We start from the raw sequence: 22,183 nt of genomic DNA, 5'->3' as shown, positions 1-22,183 counted from the left end.
AGTTAAAATACAGGTAACACAAACATAATTTTATTACCAATAACAGACTCATGAAAATGAATACTTACACGTTATATAGCCATCGATAGCCTCTGTTTCCATAGTCAAAGTGCAGTGCTGCAATACAAAAGATTATACCCTTAACACAATGATTCCTTTCAGAATCTGCCATTAAATGCTTAACTTATTTGAAGCTCCAAGCAGTTAGCCCATGTTGCTGCCGCTGCAATGTGTGCCCAAGAAACATACTACGGTGAACTGTATGTGCTCATTTGCAAGTCACTGAACTCTTTCTGCAAATGATCTGATTCCTGCTGGAGATAGGATAGGAAAGATAAGGGTGCTGTGAGATGGGCTGTGGCAAAAAGGAATGACTCTTTTCATCAGAATTCACTTGGTTTTTAAGAAAAAAATAGGAAGGGGGTACACCTCAAATGTGCCAGCTTTAACTGGGATTGGAGTATTTTACCATTCACTACCTCCCACAATCAAGCTGCAGTTTGAGGACTTCCCGAGTATACAGATAGCTCTATTCACAATTGTTGCAAGTTGGTTCATCATGTTCTAATAGGGATGGGGGGAGGACAAACAAACATAAGAAAACAAAACAAAACAAAACAAAAACACTTAGTGCCCAAGTATGTCTCGAAGGTTTCTGCAGCAGTTACCCAACTCCCGGGCTTGTATTGACATTTTAGACAACCCCAAGTTCTGTGCAAGCACCTGTTCAATGTAACCTTAATTCCCTGCCAGACCGTGGTTGGATACTAATGCCGAGGCTACTTAATGCATTCTGATTTTGAAAAATTCATAAACTTTTTTGCTGTAGGGAAAGGCATCACTTTTTTAAAGTTTGGGGAATTATCTTCATGCACCAATGACACAAAACAAGAGCTTAATTCTCAGAAACAAAAGTAAGTGGTATGAGATGACACCCCCTAGCTTTGATTTCACATAATGAAAAGATCGATAAGCTAACCGTATTCTTTGAAGAAGAAAGTTTAAAGAATTGACATGTCCTGAGAAGATTTTTACTTATTTTTTTTTCCCTTTGGCCCTGGTCCTTTTTGCCTTTAGTTTCAAAACTCTCACTGCACCAGCAGCTAAATTATTCACAATGAGCCATTTCTGTATTGATCGCCAAGTATATTTAGCCCTGGCTCCTGGAATTTCTCCATTACTTACTGGAAAACAGGCAGCTTCACTTCTTGTCTCCAAAACCACTTCCCTTCTCCCTCCCCTCCCCTCCTTCACCACCACTCTCCCTACCCCCCCAAAAAAACTTTTCTTTCTTTCTTTATGGAATAATCAGATCAAATTCCCAACTCAGTCACTACATAGCACTTAAATTTCAACCTGCTGTACTGTTATCAAATTCTTTCAAATTATGATTACATAAGGCTTTAAAGAAAGGCATCCGTAAAGTTTCAAAGGGGAGCAGTTTCCTTCGGATATTTTACAAATGAGTTTTATCTCTTTAAAAATGTACACGTTTAACACATATTAAAAAAGAAACGTCAGGGAGAAGCGAAAGAAGTCTGCCCCATCAGTGAAATGGTTATTAACCGTCAGAGAAGGAAAGAAAGGAAAGGAGAAAGAGAAACAAAATGTACATACAAAAGAAATTGTCCTTTGATTAAAAAAGATTCATCACCATTTCCAGCTCTGTCGGGAGATCTCAGCTTCTTCTAACCCCTCAAAGAGGAGGTGACAATGTCGGGCTGAAGATAAACGGAGAGAGAAAGAAAGAAGTTTTTTGTGTTTCCCCCTTCTCTCTTTCCCTCCCTTGCCCCCTCCAAGCCAAGCCCCCTGCAGAGTTCAAGGCGAGGAGGAAGGAAAACCACTTTACAGGTGGGTCATTCCGAGCCCAAATCCAGCAAACAGATCGGCTGATAAACAAAACCAAGAAGTGAGAGAGAAGGAACACCCCCCCTTCTCCTCCTCCTCCTCTCACCCCTCCCCCTCGTCCCTTTGGGATGGTCTAGTAGGAAAAGTCACTCAGGAATGGCACCACGTACTTTCAGGAAAGAAGGGGGGAAAAAAAGACAGAGAGAGAGAGGTCAGTCAGTGCTACAGCAATGCGATTAACAAGAAGAGAAAAAACTTGATCCACCGGTTCCTTAAGAATCGACCAAAAGCTAAGACAAGAAAACTGAAAGAAAAGCGGGGGGGGGGGGGGGCAGTGGGGAGGGACAGTCAGGGAGAACCCAGCAAAGAACCTAGGCCAACTTCACAGGACTGTTTTTCGCCCTTGGCCAAAAAAGAAAGAAAGAAAAAAATTAAATCTTAATTTCATCTCTTTCTCCCATACCAGAACTGTCAAAGTGATTTAACTGCTGCCTTTTTACGTGTCATACCAGGTTTTTGTTGTTGGTTGTTTTTTTTTTTTAATTCCAACAGGATCTGGATATTACCTTCTGTCTGGACAGCTGCAATTTATTCCAGTCTACCCAATCTTTCTTGGAATTCAAGTTAAAACAAAGCAAAACAAGCCCAAATCCATGACAGCTATAGAAATGAGAACTGATTAATCGATTAACATCCCAGAAAAAGATTACAAGGAGGGGACGATATATTAAAACAGAAGACATCATCTTCAACCAGATTCCCTAAGCGTCCTTTACATAAATCATTATCCTAATCATAACCACAACCCATCCCTCCCAGAGAAAAATATCTATAGTATTATTATCATTACTGGTTAACAGCAACAAGTCATTTGATCATATCACAGTGCAAAACGAGATGATATATAATTACACTTAACTTTGAAAACACTCCCCCCTTTGCAAATCAGATACACATATTTATATATAATCTATGAATCAGAAGACAAATAAAACAAGAGCTGTTCTTCACCACGCAAAAGCCAAGCGGAGATTTACCTCAGCAGTGCATGCAGTAAAATAATCCCATCACCCTTTTGTTTGTGTTTACTGTTAGTGTGTCCTCTCTCTTTCTTTCTTTCCTGTGCCTAACGTGTGTTTGTGCACTGCAGTTGGTGGTGGAAACTAAGGCAGTGGAGCTGTAGCTAAGGGTAATCCTGTTTTTACTTCCTCCATCTTCAGCGAGGAGCAGGGTTAGCCCGGGACAGCTGGTCAAACCCCGAGAAACCGATCCGCCGGAGCCCGAGCACATCTCCCCCGCCGGCCGGGCTCGCGCAGACGCCCGCGGGCGGAGGGCGGGCTGGCGGTGGCGGCGGCCGCGGCGGCGGCGGCGGGCGGCCGGGCCCGGGGCGCGGGCGGGCGGACGTGCACGCGCGCGCGCGTGTGTGCGTGTGGGGGGGGCCTGGGCGCCTGTGAGTGTGTGTGCGTGTGTGTGTGTGTGTGTGTGTGTGTGTGTGTGTGTGTGTGTCTCTCTGTGTGTGTGCGCGCGCGGGCTGGCGAGGGCGCGTGTGCGCGTGTCTGCGCGCTGGGCCGCTCGGCGCGCTCGGCAATCGATTACAGGACAAGTGCTGCCCCGGCGGCTCCGCGACGCGCGCACTCCCTCGTGCCCACCCGCGCGCCCCGCCGCGTCGCCCCTGGCCCGGCGCCCCCGGACGGCGGAGCCCGCCCCCAAAGAGGGAGCAGGTAACCCGCTTCCGAGAGCGCCTCCGCAGCCCCCATCCACTCCCCCCGAGTCACAATAAATCTCACGTTTTCTGCCGGCTCTGAAGGAAGAATTGCAACGGCGAAGGGAGGTTCATTTCGGCCTCGTGAAGTTTTCTTTCAAACTGGGATTTGTGGTGAGGCCGGGTGAAAGGAGCGGGACCGCGATCCAGGCACGCGACGCGGAGCTCCGGGATCGGCGTCCTGGCTGGAGTCTGGGTGTGCGCGTGGACCCACCCACTCAGCTTCGCAATAAACTGTGCGGTGCGATTCCAGAAAACGGCACCCGGTAGACCAGGACACGAATCTGGATAGAGGGGTCCTCGGGAATGGATCGAGAAGGAAAGTCAGGTCTGAGATGAAGCTCAACTATTACTATTTTGAAAGTGCTTTACGGTGCAAGTTTAAAATTAGAGTGTTTACTTGCTTTTTCTCCACCAGGCATGTGCCACATCCACCAAAGTCAAAGGAAAGGGCGAGGGTCCAAAAAGTTGTTAGGAGTAAAGTGTTGCCCATCAGTTAGTGGTAGCACAGCTTTTGTATTTGGGGAGAACTTACATGGATCGTCATGAGAAAAACAAATGTATGTTCTTTCGACAGATAGTAGCATTTAGCATCTTTGTTGACCACACTTGCAAAAAGAGGCAATAGAGACTAGTATAATTAAAGGGAAAAGGAAAATGAAAGGAGCTGAAAATACTGAACTGTGTAGTCTCTGGGTGGCTTAAGTTTGAAAACACATGGAATTATCAGGACTGCCAAACATCGTTTCTGAGAAACCATATCGCAGATTGTGAAGAAAATCAATGCTGAAAGAGTAGTAGCAGGCAGTGTACTCCTACTCCTTTCAAGAATCCCAGAAATCGTTGCTGAGGTTTTTTTTCTGCTGAGGAAACAGAAATGATACACTGAAAATAAAATCATCAACTATTTCTTAGGAACCACTCTGTATGTCTGGGAAATTTGGGATAACGTCTTTTCTTCAGATTTTGGGTTGGGGAAGGAACCCACTAAATAATGGATGCTATCTGACTTGTATCATGCTGTATTTAAATTTTTTAGTGAATTATGTTTTAAAAGTTTATTTTCTATCTTGTATTTATTAAACAACAGTTGTACCAATAGGCTCTTTTTTTTAAATTATGGAAAATGATGTTTGGTGCCGTGCCACAAACAAGATTTAAAAACCAGTTTTCATTGGAGAGCAAATCATTTGGTTCAGGCTGACAACAACTGTATGATGATTTTAAGAACACCTGTGAGTTATATGTTGTAAAGCAGCATATTTTTGAATCTATCTGTCAATTACCTAACTAAAAGTAATTTTCTTAAAATCATATTCGGGAAACAACAAACATAGAACTCCACAAATCATTTTAACCATCTCAATAGATAGCAGAGATTTTAATCTTAAATTAGCACAGAAAATTGGAATGTTATTCATAGTATATATAAATTCCCCATATACAAAGGGTAACAAAACTTTTCTAAATTGCCATAAACTGCCTTCCTAAAAATTAACTCTGTTTTTATTAAGTGTCTGCAAGGTTATGAATGTCCTTAGAAAAGATGAATTACAACATATTCGAGATTAAGATGAAATATCTGGATAGTTTAAAGAATTTAATTCTCTAATAGAAGAGGATTCATTGTGAAGTCTTAAGGAATCACCCACAAGTTCCCCAAAGCTACCACAGTAGATGTAGTCTTTGCCCCTGGCTGATTAGAGCTTAATTTAGCTCCCTTGAAAGCCTATCCTTCTGGTGAGTTACTTTCATTGGCTCGCTAATCACCAGAAGCACACTCTCTCCCTCTAGTGGCTAAGTATTCAGACACTTGGCATTTAGTGGCCTTGACTCCCCAAGAATGGGAGATTTGGGCAGGGGGTAATGTCTCCCAAATTTGAGAATGGTAAAGATCTCATGACCATTTGCCAGAATTAGACAATTTGGCAAACATTCCCCTCTTAACATCATATGTTCCTCTCTCATTTGCAGATCATGATGTATCCACCTGACCCCAAAGAAGTCAAGATTATGTTTACATACTAAGACTAGGGGTTCTAGTTCTCGTCTGGAGTCGAATTATCCTGGCTTTGAAACTCACAAGTCCACTTTTGGGAAGGAACCTTTGTATAAACTGTAGTCATTCACTTTGTTCACGGTCTTTCTCAACAGTATTTTTATAGCAGTTAGAGTATATCTGTATTTCCAGCCTTTGCCATAACTGTACACATTTTTAAAGTACATTCATAGTTATACCGTGCAGAAAAATGTATCCCCAGAAAGTGCAGTAGCATATTCTTTGGCTACAGTATCCAGGGATAGTTAAATATTCACTTTGGGTGTGGGGTGAGGAGGTAGGATGAAAACATATCCCACCCTAATCTTTTATCACAGAGCTGGTTCCTCCTCCTTTCCGTCCCAATTCTACAGACACTGCACCTTCCCAGCACCAACCCGTATCTTAGCACTTGTACGTTTCCTTCATCAGACAGCTTGTAAATATGTTATTCATTTGTGGAGTTTTTAAAAGAAAATCTGTCCCCGCCTCTGGAAGGTCGTCTTTTTAAGGGCAGGGATTATGTCTGTCCTGCTAAGTATTGTTTTCTCAGAACTAACACAGTATTCAGCCCAAGGTGGTTCTCAATAAACATTTACTGAATGGATGAACACAGAGCTAGTCACACACTCACTGTGTTAAACTCCTATTTCAAAGGCCAAAAAGGGTAGGACATCAAAGATTCACTCTAATTCTCAAAAGAATTTAGTCAATCTTGGCTACAAATAACCTAACCAGGTCAGTTCTGTCTTACGACCCATGTGAAGAGTGTGAAGTAAGGTCTTAAGTCTAAGTTTTGCAAGTGTAAGTAGTAAAGGTGGTTAAAATAATTTTCAGTATAATACATTTATGTGACCCCTCTGTTTCATAAACAAATTATTTCGTGTTAATACCTGATAATTCATGAACCAGGCTGACTATCAAAGCAAGCAACAGAGTTAATTCTATAACCAGCAAGTGCAATTAACAAAAAGTTTTAAAAGGCAGTGTAGCTAAAAGGTATATTATGAAGTATTACTTTTATTTTCTTCAGATGCTTTATTTTATCTATTTTAGATTTAAAAGCCCTTGTATCCTTTAAAGGAATTTGAATAAAAGTCCACTTTTGTTTATTCAAGGAATTAACTTTATGTTCTTAAGTTTGTTTTTAGCAAAGAGTAGGAAGGGACAGTTTGAAACATTCCAATATTTTCCTAATATCGAAGAAATTTTTGGAAATGAATTACATATTGATTTTTTTATCTTGATGGCTGTATTGTGCTAGGTATAGAACATAATCAACCAGAGTAGGTGCCCTAAAATAACGTGAATCCCTGAAAAAGTTAAATTTACCAAGCACACATAGGCAAAATGTTTGAAAACCAATTACTGGTTTTATTTTTGTCAGGTGGTGGTGTTCCCTTTGAAGTGGTGTTTCTTTTTAAGCAGGATATGGAACAATGGTCTCACTTTCTCCTGTCGACCTAGATTGGCGCTATGGAGAAGCAGGGAAGCCATAAATGGAACCATAGTTTCAAAGAAAACATCCCAAGATGCCAAATCCATTTCAAGAGTAAGATGTAGTAATACCTCCCAACTTTGCCTCCGTAACTACATTGAGAGTGTGGGGTCTATCCAGCTGGGATGGGAGTCCCACATGGTAAGGGTCTTCTCATTCCATCCACCTTGAACAATAATGTCTTTGAACAGTTCTTAAGAGTGTCACTTTGCAATTAGATAAGGCTCTTGGGCAAATACCCAAGTCCCTAGAAGAGGTAACATTATGACTTAAATTCACACTTTGATAGAATAATATCAGATTTCTTCCAGAAAGATGTAGAGCAGATGATAAGCTATCTTTATCCCAAATGAGGATTATAAGTTGTGGGAGTTAACTTAGACCAAGGTGGTGAAGACTGGAGAGGTTTCTGAAAAAAAAAAAAATCAAAGCACACATTTTCAAAGATGTCACTAAAATCTTCCATAGTTGCTTAAAAAGGCAGATGTGTTCAACATTTGAGAAAAGGAGTTCCATTAATGCAAAAATGAAGGAACGTTGAGCTGGGTCACGCGCAGATAGATGATGCTCAAAAAAAAAAAAAAAACCTCTAAGAGGCATGGAGAAGATTCTTCTAAGAAACTCTAAAATCATCAAACACAAAAAGTATAATGAGGTTATTGGAAAGTGTTAGGATGAGAAAAGAAAAATACGATTCAGCTTTTTGAAGACAGTTCACAAATAAAAGAGAGTAACTGTAAAAAGAGAGCAAATTGTCTTGTGAGCACTAATTTAGATAGAGAATAATAAACACCCTCTCAAAATAGAAGGAAAACCAAAAATCATCATTTGACTTTGGAATTGGGAGGTGACCTTAGGGCTGACTAGCCTTAAGATCTATAATCCCAATGGTTGAATTCTGCTGGAAGTAGAGCCTAAAGCAGACTGATGGCAGGTTGTATCAGTGGAAATATTTGGTAGTTAAACCAAGGAGGATCAGCCTGTTTTTTTTTTTTTTAATCCTGTGAAAAACTCATGGAATTACATGCCCAGTGTTTGTGAGAAGCCTCAACTCTTTATAAACCAAAATTCTTTCACAGCCCAGCAAAGTCTAATCACATGGTTAAACAATCCTTTATAGACCAAAGAAAGTAGAATTCATTAACAACAGAAAGCGAAGGAAAGAATCCAGGGATTCAACCTTTCTCCTTTTTATAGCCAGATGGTGGCAACCTAGGGAATAAAAGCCATACAGGGATAGAAATGGGGAGCCATTTCCTGCTTGATGATTCTGAAAGAGGGCATGTGGTATGGAGGGAGGGAAATGAATCAAAGAAAGGTCACTGACAGGTAGTAAAGTCAAATGTCACCTCCCCCAATTTTCATGACTTGTGGTTTAGAGAAAGGTTAGCTTAAAATAGAGGTTAGTGTGGCATTCTGAACTGTCCCGAGACATGATATAGGAAGGTGAGAATAACACCATCAGGATCTCTCCCCCAGTAGTGATGTTCAAGCTGCAAAAAGGTACTAAAAACTTGACGTCACGGTGAGGTACCAGACACCAGGGAAAGTCCCACCTAGTAGACTAAGGATCTCATCAGGACTCCTATAAACTCTGTTCCAGAAACTGCTTCATTGGAAGACTATAGTCTCGCAAGTATACTACTTTTGGGAAATAAACCCTCAGACAGAATGTATAAGACTTTAATGATACAACTGATTTCAATGAAGTTGGAGTAGCAGTGGGACTAGGAAAGCCATATATATTATTATTATCATCCCCATAGGCATTTATTTTATGCCAGGCATCATGATAAGCACATTACATGTATTATCTCATTTAAGCCCACAGTCATTTTCAAGAGAAGTCATATTATCTCCATTTTTCATATGAAGAAATTAAAGCTTACAGACATTATTATCTGGTCAAGCATCCCACATTGTCAGAGCCGGACTCAAAGGTATGTTTTAAGTTCTAGAAAGCCCATGGGAATAACCATCAGGCGATACAGTCTCTTAAACAGCCAAATATGTTATCAATCATACAGACCTCTTGATGTAGTTAAATCCAGCCCTTTGAGTAACATAGTGTCCAATACTGAGCCGCTTGAAAGGAAAACTAAATGTCCACAGTGTTCTTAGGAGGTTACTCAAATGTGGTATCAGCATAGAACTCTACCAAATCCAGAGCCTATTTGTGTGTGCAACATGCTGTATTTCACATCTAATATTTTAACATCAGATATTCATCTGTACCTACCCTGAGCTCTTCTGAACAAGTGACTGACGAGAGAACCACTGAGGGTGGATTAGAAGTTAACTACCCTATAGAGAATTGAGTAAAGAGATATAAACAAGAACTTAACTTTAAATTCTGGATCACCAAGCATATTTGTACATTTTCTCTCAAAGGGGGTCATTTCTGATTCATTGCTCCAAGAAACATAGCATCAAACTCCTCCCTTTTGTAGACCCACTTCACCTGTGTGTGCAAAGAATGAATGACTAACTTTCTGTGGTGAACATGGTGATTTTAAATAGCTATGGTGTTCTTAAATGACATTCTGGATATCAAGAAACATTTTTTCTTAAGTGGAGAGCAGTTCTCAGTTTATAGTAGAGGTCAATTTGGACATTTGCTAGGACCCATTAAGTGAAGCCTGTGAGATTAGAATTTTTATCTCAGTTTTAATTTACAAATACAGTGAATATTGAAGTAGATGAATAAAGCTATATTATTTTAATTAGTTATTTTCCATCCCTGTTTGCATAAGTATACAAGTGACATATGTATTCTCTCAATAGCAGGGTTCCCCCCTCCTCCCCCAAAAAAGAAAAAGAAAAAATACTTTTATTGGGGGAAATTTGCTTTAGGGTATTTTTGAATAACCTGTTCTAATTCAGAAGAGCTTCCCAAAATGTCATGAAATAGCCAAGAAATGAAATGAACAAAGGGTCTGGTATGTTCATAGTATGTTCTTAAAATAATTTATTTCCTAATATTTATATTAGAGAATGAATGCTTAACAGAAGACTAGTTAAATATTTAGGAATCATCTTTCTTCACAATGTAACATGAATTAGAGATCTCTCGAATCTTTGGGAATATTGCCTTCAGAGATCATTCCTGATGTGGAGGTGGACACTGCAGGCTGTAAGACTTGGAACCACTAGGCAGTTTATCATACACAGAACCCCTTGATCAATCCCAAACCCAACATTAGCAGCTTTGTAATATTTTCACTCTCCGTGTCATTTTCCTGTGTGGAGGAAATAGACTTGACAATTATATTTTTCTTTAAAAATAAATGATGTTTCTGGGATTTGTACAGCCATGTCTTACAAGTTTGAACATTTTTATTTATTCTTTCAAAGAACAATAGTACACATATGAAGTCAAATTTCTGTAGCCCCACAAGGCTGAAGGCCAGACCTGAACAGTGACGCTCACGAAGGTCATGCCATCCTGCACATGACCCTCGTCCTCTGGCCAGACTGCTCTCCTCACCCTTGGGAATATCATGGACTCAGCCTTTTGCTCCCTTTAGGACTTCAATGGATTATTCCGACTGAGTCAAGCCAGCCTGCCTAAGGAAGTTCATGAGGGACAGCAGCATTTTTGAGATAGCTGTCTGAAAGGAACCATTCAGAGATCTGAGATGGAAACCAGGAGATCTAAGAAAGTAAGAGAAAGAGATTAACAGCAACAAATGCTGCCCACACTGATGACAGCAAAAAACAGATCAGAGTTGAGAGAATAAGAAGCAAGGCAGTAGAGGCTATATGCATGTGGAGCAAAAATGTCTGTGAGTTTGGCTATCAAAGGAAAGGCAGAGGCTAGTAGCTGGAGGAGGATGTGGAGTTGAGGGAAGTTTTGTTTTGTATGTAAGACTTCAGCATTCCTTAATGCTGATGAGAAGGTGTCAATAGCAATTTAGAGACTGAAGAGAGAAAACTGGTGAAGTGAGTTCCCTGGGGGAACAGGAAAAAATTATGTAGAGCACAAGTGAAATAATCAGCTCCAGGTAGGGAGGAGATAACCTCTTGTACTTAAGAGAAGCAAGAAAGGATGGGTGCAGATGCAGGTAAGTTCATTAGTTGACATGGTGGGAAGTTGGGGAGGGTTTGAAGAAGATATCAATGTTACTGAGAGTGAAGGGAAAAGTGACTGGATTCAAAGTTTTAAAAGAGTGAATAAGCTTGAAATAGTTGCTATGAAAAATGTGGGAGAGGCTAACCTTAAAAAGTATGGAAAAAATTGATGTGCAGAATAGAGGAACCAGTTGAGGCTGGTGACCACAAATCAGCCAGCAACATAATCCTTGTGATAACTAGAGCTGAGCTCCCAGTGGAGGCATAATCTTGGAGGGAAAAAAATGAAGCACAACGTGTATCCAGTGTAGAAATTTCACCAGGTGGGGAGCTGGAAGACACTGGATCAAAGAAATTGAGTTTAATTTAAGGAAAGAAGTTGTATCAGTGAATAATTGAATAAGCTACACTGGGAAGGATACTGATGGATCAGGTACTTGACAAACAGGACAAAGTAGAGTGATAGACCTTGGATCCCAGTGAGATTGAAGAACTTGTATATGAGGGAATGCTGAGTGAGAGATGTAAGTATAGAGGTCTGCGAATAAAAAATTGATATCTCTGCTGGAGAACAAGGCACCAGGATCCAGACTAGAAGTGGAGAAGTCATGGCCCCTGGGAGTTGGATTATCAGAAAAGTGATAGGATAATAATCAGGAGATTATCTTGGGCCTTGGAGAATAGAGGCAGACACTGAGCAAGGTGCCAAAGTCTTTGAAGACTGAGTCCCTGAGAGGTGGATGATAAATTATAGCAAGGAGGAAGGGTAGTGGAGAAGTAGCAGGAAAAAAAGGAGCATCAGAGGACCTGGAGTTTCATACAGAAGTGTAAATATTCTGAAAAGATGGCTTTGGATTGTACGGCGGATTTTGACCCGATTTTCTAATCCTGGGCTGGGTGAATAGTAGGAAAATGCATGGCCTTCACTTGAGAGGACTATAATTAGGGTGACCGTATCATCTGGTTTGCCAGTAACAACCCTGACTTACACCTGTGGTCCTGACACCATTATTACCAGTGCCGTCTTTTACTCTTAAGAGTGCCCTAGTGTCTTTGTTAAGTAACATGTTCACCCTGGCTTAAAGGGGAGCAGCGGGCCCCAAGGAAAATCTCTTTCATTTAGGAAATAAATCTTTTTTTTTTTAATATGTGAGAAAATGTTGTATGGATTTGCTTGTTTGTTTGGTTGGTTGGTTGGTTGTTTTGCTTGAGGGAAGAGTTCCAAGGATCACAGTAAGAAAGGTTCGGGTGGGGATGGAGCAGTGGGATATTAAATCAGAGGAGAGGAGAGTCCAAGTAGTATTTGAATTGAAAGTACAAAAGAGATGAGCTGACCTCAACTGGAGCTCCTTTCTATTTCAATCTTACCAACTTTCTGACACGTTTAATCTGGAATCAGATGGACAACCAGACCTTGAGAGGTTAAATATGCCTGTTATTATTTATACCTTTATTTTGTGGTCAAAGAGTGTAGCAGTTACTGTATTACAAGGTGAAAGTTTCAAGTAAAAGGCCTCTATAAACATTTAACAATATCCAAGTTCCTGCAGATTATCACCATAAAATGCCTCCTAATTGAGATGATAACTCCTAACACTTGCACTTACGTTTTGAGCGTTCTTTCCCTGGAGCTTTGGCAGATTCAGCTCTCTCTCTGCCAACTCAACTCCATTACTTCCTGCAAAATCAGGGTAAGAAAACAAGGCAGCTTAAGACTTCTGGATCGTTTGAAGGCTGGTTTGTTCATCGAAGTCACTAGATTTTGCCAAGCATTGTACACTGAGAGCTGATGATGAAAGCATTAGAGGGCTTAAGTCAGACGACAATACCAAAAAGCAAGCAGAAATTAACAACCTTGCTAAAAGCAAAATATTCTCATGTCTCTAGTCACAGCCATAGGCTAAAATGCACCTTCAAAGACCAATGTAACATGTAACCAAAATGGAACTGAAAATTCTTTTAAAAAGAAAAAAAAGAAAGAAAGAAATAGTCCCACTTTCACTAAATACAGAAATCCCCATTACAACATCTTCATAGGAGATCTTTAAGTCCGTAAGTTCATTTGTATTTAAGTCTGCAAATAATATATGGTAATACAACTGAGGCATAAAGCTTGTCAATATAGCTTATGGAAATATAGATAAAGCCATTTCCCTGAGCGACAGACATTCTTCAGTCATCATGATACATAAATATGTAACTTAAAATGAGTGTTTTTTAAATTCACTTTCTAAAAATATTCATTCCAATTTACAAATAGACTGTCCATGGAAGTCCTTAAAGTAGTAAGCTGGCAGCATCCATTTAAAATATGAATCATTGATTAAAAAATCTATACACAGTTTTCTGAATTACCTCATGATAAGAAGTCAGCCTCACTGCCTAAAACTGTGATTCACAAACTTGTTTTCTATCTCCAAGCCATCCACGTGTTTAATATATTCCTTTTTAGTTAACGTCTTTTCATTGCCTGAGAAAATCCTAAGTTGGGCTCGCCCTGTCCCCTTAGCTTCCCACGCCATCCTAGAGGAATATCAGAGTATTGCAAGTGTTGTAGCAATTTGAAAAATATTTCCTATAAGTTTCTTTAAAATGTCAGGCCATATATTTAGAGGGTCATAACCAACATTTAAAAAAATGAAATAGAATGGAAATGAATAGAAATCACACATAACAGGGATTAATTAAAAGGTTAGCTAATTACACAGATAACACATATTTATCTACTGGCTCACCACTGAAAATGTATTTTACCCCCAGTGGATTGCATAGTCAAAAGAAGGGAGAAAGCTACTGTTCAAGAAAATAAATCAAAATGAGGTGTATCATTTCATTGAAATATTATATAGCATTTATATACTACTACATATATCAACATGGATAAAATCCAAAATGTGTTGGGTGAAATGAGCCAATTACAAAAGGATTCTTACATTAGTTCTTAAAAACATTGGAAACAATATTATGTATAGTTTACTTACATAAATATATGCAGTAAAAGTATAATAAAAAGGAAAATTAAGACATCACTTTCAGAATAGCAATAACCTCTGCATTGAGAGGGAGAAACATGGAGTGTATCTGCAATGTTTGATTTTTTTAATAAACGAAATTCCAGAATTCAGGAGACCTTTGTACTGTTTTTCTCTGATTGATTCACTCATTTCTCTGATCTTTGTTTCTTCATATATGAAATGAAAGGATAATTCCAGCGAGTGATCAAAGTATCCAGGGAAAAGAAGTGGAATTATGCAACGAAGATGTGTTTTAATCATATAATACTCAACCCATAGAACTTAAATATTTGATTTCTCAGTGTTAACTAGCTAGTTAGTGGTAGAACTCTAGATAGAAGCAAGATAGCTAGCAAGATAGCTACATAGAGACAAGTCATCTAGAATCACAGTCTTTCATTTTCTAACATTTAACTCTGCCTTTGATGAAAGATAAAAAGGCATGGGTCATTTTATATAGGAAGATAAAGTCAGGAGATCACTATTAACCTCATCTTTACCATGTGAAGTGGGCCTAGTCACCAGTGGTTCTTCCAGAGCTGCTGAAGGGAAAGAATGAATGCTTTGAAAAGGACAAAATTAACTAAACATGTATGTATTTATTATTAAATGTTAAAAGAAGTTAAGATCACTGGTTTCAGGTGAACTTTCAGTTTAGTTTAGCCATGCCTTATCTTAAATGATTGATAGTAGCCACATCTGGTCTTCTTGTAGTTCTTTGATTTATAAATTGAAAAACAGAAGTTCTGTTCAAGACTGATTTCTTTGGGGGTCAGGGTATAGCTGAAGTCGTAGAGCATGTGCTTAGCATGTCCAAGGTCCTGGGTTAGCACCCTGGTACCACCTTTAAAAATAAATAAATAAAACAAATTACCCCCCAGAAAAAAGAACAGAAGAACTGAGAAAATAGACATTAAAAAAGAAAAAAAGACTGATATCTGGATACTGTTAAAAATTGATTATTGATTGATACCTCTGTCGGCAGCCTTAAGTGAGTAGGCCATGTGACCCAGGCCAAAGTTCATAATAACTTGCACGTGTTAAGAAGTAAATGTATGCATGCCCTAGTAGCATGAGTCAGCATTATGAACACTACGCATGCGCCACTAGCGATAGCGCTATAAAAGAACAAGTGCGTCCACCTGAGGCGCACACCACCTGCTTGTACTGCAGTAAAGTGCTGTTTTGCTCCATGTTGGCTCCTCGTGCCTTCTTCCAGTTGGGCAGCTCACCTCCTGGAATCCCTGTTCAGACTCCCTCGGCTGACAACCTCCTAAGAGAATTCAAATGCAAGTAAATCACAGAACAATAAGATGATATATAACAAAAAGAAAGCAAAGGGGAAAGAAAAAGTATCAAGAAATTCTGTTTACAAAAAAGCTGCAATTGAACACAGTTTACTTCTGAACTCATAACAACCAGGCAAAAGAGGAAATGCACTACAGGTTACATAGCTCTGACTGTCTAGGAAGCTGTGAGATCACCAGCCCAAACCCACGCACAGAATTCCCCAGCTCAAGGCTCAAGAGGAATTTGACCCAGGTGATACTGACAAAAGTGTCTGTCATTTGTGGTTCAATGACCAACAGCTTTCAATCCAGAAGGCCTAGGTCAAATCCCAGCTCTACACTTGCTGTGTTACTTAACAATTGGACAAGTTTCTTAATCTGTTTCCTTATCTGTTAAAACATGGACAGTTAATAATACAACTTAATTCATAAGTTTATTTTTTAAATAAGGATTAAATGAGGTAATATTAGTAACTGATCAAATCAAAGCTGAGAACATCTTCCTGATAAAGGTTGTATTGTGTCTCTTAATAAAGCAGGCACATATTCTGAATGATAGTTTTGCAAAGGACATCCTTAAATCAATGTGGTTGCAGCTAGTACAGTAAATTATTTTAGTGACATAAAAGCTGACCATTGCTTCATACTTTGTTTCTATTAATTTCCTTCCCAACATTTTTATCTCATTCCATTTTAGTAAAAGAAGAATCAGAAAAATAAACATATTCTCTGTCATGTGGATCAGAATGCTCATATCTCATTCTTGCTCTTCAAAATGTAATCCTCCGAATAAAATAAGGTCAAATTCAGATTTTTTTAATATGGACCTCAGCCAACTAAAAATTAGAGCATCTGTGTGTGATTGCCTAGAAAAACCTCATCTAGCAACAAACAGCTAAACTAACCCATGCTTAGGTCAAGGATGCAAAGTTTATGACGATTTCCAAATTAAAGTGTCTCCCGCAAAGAGAAAAAACTGTCAGTTTTTGTTTCTTTGCTCTTGTTGGGAGTCTTTAAAATGGAAAATTTTGACTTAAACATTTTTAATGAAGTTAAAGCTACAAAAAAACTATTGACAAAAAATCTTTCCATATGAAAGACAACATAATCTATCACATTTTATTCATAAGCAGTTTTAGTTCTACTGAATCATTAAACCACACTTTGTATTTGTGCCCCTGATCTATGCTGCTACCTTATAAATACGTGTTTTGTAATTTCATTTAGGTTAACTTAGCATCTACTGTCTATATCAATAATTTTATTTAATTCACAAGAAAATACAATTTTTCACGCATGTGTATCTTATCTCCCTTACTATTTTAGAGTGATCTTAGAGAAAGACTGGGTCATTTTTTTTAACATCCTTATTTTTCAGTACAGTGATTTGCACACATTTGGTACTATCTTTGTTAATAAAAAATATCATAGAGATGGACTCCTTCATCAATAAAATATTATAAAATATTCCAATGCTGCCTAGCCATTCATTCATTAAAAAGCCCTTTTAATGCAATTTCCTTTTTATTTTTCTATTTTCAAATATCTATGCCTTTTAAAAAACTTTAGGCCTTTGAACCTGGCTAAATGAATCAAGCTATCATTGCTTTTTGCAGTTATTAAATAGACATCTCTGGTTTCTCCTGAATCTTTACAGTGTTTATAAAAAGCCTGTCTCTTAAGTGTTTTTAGTCCTCTTTGTTAGAAGTTATATTATCATATTTCAGTTATCAGTGTACACCTCAAACATTGGTGTCTATTTAGAATACTGTATTCGTATTATGTACTTTAAAAAAGTGAGCTTATGTCTTAAAATAGTATATGACTTCAATATGATCACAGAACTAAAACTAGGATTAAAGTCTAGCTTTCAGAAACACCTGTTACCTATTCTCAATTTCTTTTAACTCAGGCAGGAGAACATGGTGAACTTTTAATTTTTAATCTTTATTTTTATTTGTTTTTCTTTAATGTAATTCTAGTATTTTCATTTCTCAGTGAAATTGACAAACTCGATTTTCATTTGAGTGAAAATGAAGAAATTACTTTGGACATTAAATTGAGAGTAAAATCACATGTATATGCTACCACTTAATAGTAATGCAGAATTCTAGCCTGTTAAATCTTTATGTTTTCACTTAAAAGATTGTTCTACAGTAGAATTCTCTAGGAGCAATATATTTCAGGAATTGCCAGAATTGTTAATTTATCTCCTTTCCACTCAGTTCACATCTCTCATTTAGCTATATAAGAATTAACATTTTATTGGTAAATCCATGTTGCAAGTTGGATGGAGAGTTTTTTATTGCAGGGAATGAGAACTTTATTATAATTAATTCATTTTTATTATTTAAACTTAGATTAGTTCTAAGAAATATTTGAGGTTACTGTGGGAGTCTGATATGAGAATCTGAAGAATTAACTTGGGAGGGTATCAATGATAGTCAAGGTATGGGATTAAATTCAAAGTGACGTAATGAAAGCATTGTAATATATTTTGACACAACTCATTCATTTGATATATTGTTTATCATATCTATGTATTTCAGGAGGTCATAGTCGTAAACTTTGAATATCCTTTTTAAAAATCTCTGATAATTGAATGAAATTAATTGTGATGTGAAATAATAAAATTGTAAAAAAGTACTATAGCTTGCAGATTATTAACTGTTACTGAGCTTTGATTCTTTACTCAAAGTTGATACGTTGCTTCCCATCGCCATGGACAGAATGTGTTTCAGAAAAATTATCTAATATATCTTTTAATAAAAGCCAGAAGATCTTTTGAATAGAATTAATAAATATTGCTTAGATTTATTTATAACAAAGCAATTTTTGTCAAGACTTGTCTAGCCAAGTAAAATAACAACAATAAGGGGAAAATCAGAATCTCTCTCATTACCTGCTTCTATAATTGTGCATGCATAAAGTGTGCTTGAAGCCTTTGAAAGGAGAGATTGTGCAACTTGAATACTAATTTTGTGAGTACTGTAATTTCACGTCTGCTCTCCATGTTCAAGCTGGTTGTGCTTTGAGGAACAGCTGAAGCTTTATGGAAAACTTTGTAAAACATTCTATTTAGAAGTGATTCTTTTTCTTTGCATTATGTGCTCTGTATTTTATTTTGAGAACATTTGTATGCAAACAAGATCTTTGTTTCTTACAAGCACATCTGCTCTTGCTGCTTACAGATTACAAGAAGTCATCATCCTCTGTGACATCATAAGCATTTCCATGGCAATCCGTTTGGCTTGCTTTTTTTTTTTTTTAATATAAGAAAAAGTTGCAGAATGTCAGCAGCAACAAAGTGTTTATCTCAAAACAGATACATGGTAACGTCCCAGTTTTCTGCCCCCACTTCGTGTGGCCTGTTCATTGCAAAGCACCAAAGATTTAGCCTATTGCATTTAATTCCCTTAAATTCCACAAGACTGTCAATTCCAGTTATCCACAATTTAGATAAAAAATAGGATGCCTAGGGAAATGAAATCTGCTTCATCACATGGCTTGGCTGGTGTCAGTTCAATGAGGGAGGAAATCCATGAGACCTTCGTGTTTTATGTTCTACAGTAAATAATGACATAGATTTGAATAGCAGCTGGAAGGATCCTGAAGCCCTTTCCTTGAAATGATTTTATGAACCGTCTACATCCACTTAGCCTCTTCAGTGCTGTCACTAATGTGATGAAATGTAGTCACGAGAGATCTCAGAACATAATCATTTGGATGTTGAGCCAAGGCTAGTAAAGAGGACTGGAACTAGGAACAGACTTTGTGGCATGTTCTACTTACATCAATATTTGTCAAAATCATGAGCTTTTAGTCACAATAACCAAATAATCCATAAGAAAATGTTTATTGAGCACTTGCTATGTGCATAATACATTGAAGGTGGTACACACCTCTGACCTCCTAAGCCCTTCTTTGACATTAATATCTAATTATTAGCATCACCTTTTCTTCCCCAGCACTGCTTAAGCAGTTTTGAATTAAATCCTTTCCCCTTCTATTTAAACTATCCCATTTTATTTTAGAAAGTGTTCATGTTTGACATGAACCACATTAGTTCAGGATACTGGTGAGCTGAGCCAGAATAATTTGTACTGTGTTGAATACTAAGGAAATTTGGAAAGAGAGGGCTCAGAGGCTGTCTGGACAAGCTTGGATTCAGCATGACAGCAGTAAGATACATGATCCTGGACCTGTGCATGAAGCAAATGTCAGTTACACTGGTAGCAAATGCAAAATAGTGAGTCTGAAGACAGGTCAGGAATGAGAAGATGCGTACAAATACTAAGGGCAAAGCATCCAGACCAAGGGAAGAAGTCCTCGGGGATTTATATGGGCAAAGGTCATAATGGCAGGCAAATGGAAGAAGTCTAAACAGTGGGGTGGGTGATACCGCAGAGGTTCAACTGCATGAATCAGGGACCCAGTCAAGCAAGACTGAGCTCAGATGTAGGTGGTACCAGGGGACAAAGCAGGAACCAACTGAAGAGGGTCTAAAGTGTTAAATGTCCAAATGAGTAAGTGTAGTTTTTGAACGTATTCAGATATTTATTTATTTATTCCCTTGTTCAGTGCCAAATATTCTGACACAGAAGTTAATGAAACTGACAAAGCTGACCTTATGAAACACATTACACTGGATGAAATAGACAGTGAAGAATTAAGCAGATAAATGTGCAATTAAAATATGTATTACGTGTCATGAAGAAAATGCCTCTCCCTGGAAAACAAGAGAAGGAGGACAGCAGAGGATCGTGGGGAAGGTTCCTACAGGCCAGGCACAGAACTGCTGTGCCTCCTTCGCTTCCGCCCACGTTCCACTGGACAGAGCTCAGTCCCGAGGCACACCTAACTACAAGGGAGGCTGGGGAACACAGTATAACCATGTACCCTGAAGGAAAACAGAAATCGATTGTGGTGAGTGCAATAAGTGCAAAACTATTTATTTAACAAAAAATTCATTTCATTCTTTTTCCCACACAAAGAACTTACTCATCTTCTCCCTAAATGAGCTCATCGAAGACTCCATCCATGGAGTCACTGAGAGACCATGCTTTGGTTGAACCAAAAGCTTATTTTGAACAAAGTGAAGGCAATGACATTCTAAGAAATACAAAAGACCAAGGAACATTATTAGTATATCCTTTTTTTTCTGGCACTACCTTTCCCTGCGTTAGCCAACCACTTACTAAAAAACAATGTGGAAGGAAAGGAAAAGGTCAAGCCACCATGGTTCCTTCTTTCATTTCTTCCTTACTCATCAGTGAGCCAAAGGTAGAGACTTATTGAAAGGATGCACAAACATTGAGAAGCAAAATAAAAACAGTTGGATTAATTGTGTGCATTTCCACTCTTCCGGCAAGCACAAAATGCATATGCATATTTGAGCCACAAAATAAGAATTGTGCAATTTCAGTAATTCCACATTTGAGTTAAATGTTCTCATATTTGCATTTAAAACTGGCATTGCATCATATAAAGATGAATAGCAAAATTAAGCACTTATTTAGAATGACATTAAGTAGTAAATATAAAATATCATGAAAAGTCAAAACATGCTGTAGAAGAAAGCATACGGTTTTATATTTTAGTAGCTTTAATGGCAACTCTTCTCAGGCACCCCACATTTTTATTTTGCCAAGGGCCCTGCAAATTATGTAGCCTTCCCTGGGTCCAGTGATCTATGTCCTTTCCCCAGTATAACTGCAATAAAAGCTTCTAGTCAGAAAAAGGAGGAATGGGATGCACACAGCAGTCCACAGTCCATAGAAATGATTACTCCTTCTAGATAAGGGTTAGAGTTAGGGTTAGGGTTAGGGTTAGGGTTAGATGTGCCAGGATGTGGATAGTTTCTTGTTTTGTCCCTGATTCTGCTTCCTGTGGACCTTGGCTCCCCTCTCTGAGAGCATCTCCCTTAACCATTATCATCTGCAGAAGTATCTGAGATGGTTGTTAGGGACTATCCCCTCCTTGTGGATTGTGAACCATTCGTATCTTGTCTAAGGGTGGTTTTAAGACCTTTTTAGCCCTGGCTCACAATTTCTTTGGCATTAAAATTTCTTCCAAAAAATTTTTTAGTAAGTCTCTGATCTATTTGCTTCCAGTTAGTTCTAAGTGCCAAGGTTTTTACTAGGCATAGTTATTAAACTTGCCTTATTCTTTGTTTCTTTGTCCCTGTGTTTCTCCTTCAATTTAATGGCAGGTGACTTGAATCAATCAGCAACAATATACTATGGTGGAAAAGACCCTCTCTTAATCTGATGTTTACTGAAGGGAGGAGTTATTTGAGAAATCTCACTAACCCTTTGTCATTCAGAGCCATTCTTCTTAATTTCAGATCCCAATGCTATCAACTTTTTCACCATGGAAGACCCTCAATCCCTGAATTTTCTACTCTCACAATTCTCCACCTAAGAATCAGCCCAAACTCACCTGAGTGCATGGCTTTCTTGATTCAGGAGTGGCCATCACACTATCATACTGACAGTTCCAACTACTTTCCCTAGAGCTACAGGCTCGAGAGTTCGTGGTCTGCCTTCCAAGTCCTCCCATGACAGCTTTACTGAAAATTTGCTGATGCATGGCAGAATTCTCCAGATACCAGCTCGCTTATTATATCTTCACCTTCTGCTGGCCAGTCACTAAACCAATGCT

The 22,183-nt window shown here is 38.5% G+C and overlaps 1 protein-coding gene across 4 annotated transcripts in view; it reads right to left on the bottom strand.

Annotated features, from left to right (window-relative positions):
• The window catches only part of IKZF2 (IKAROS family zinc finger 2), a 153,403-nt gene extending 149,353 nt beyond the window's left edge, over positions 1-4,050 (bottom strand). The window contains exons 1-2 of one of the 4 annotated variants that reach the window (XM_072961337.1): positions 3,636-4,050; positions 69-117 (exon numbers count right to left, since the gene is read on the bottom strand). In XM_072961337.1, the coding sequence (XP_072817438.1) occupies positions 69-102 (34 nt within the window). In that variant the 5' untranslated portion in view covers positions 103-117; positions 3,636-4,050. Of the gene's footprint in view, positions 1-68; positions 118-1,617; positions 1,722-2,885; positions 2,939-3,635 lie in introns of those variants that run through there. The other 3 variants (XM_015244194.3, XM_031678255.2, XM_015244193.3) reach the window with 3 other exon arrangements.
• Between the last annotated feature and the right edge of the window lie 18,133 nt (positions 4,051-22,183).

The sequence above is a fragment of the Vicugna pacos genome, chromosome 5, assembly GCF_048564905.1.
Source record: "Vicugna pacos chromosome 5, VicPac4, whole genome shotgun sequence".
NCBI classification, from domain to species: domain Eukaryota; kingdom Metazoa; phylum Chordata; class Mammalia; order Artiodactyla; family Camelidae; genus Vicugna; species Vicugna pacos.
Note: the sequence above shows the minus strand (reverse complement) of the source record. Positions and strands in the feature narration are given on the sequence as shown.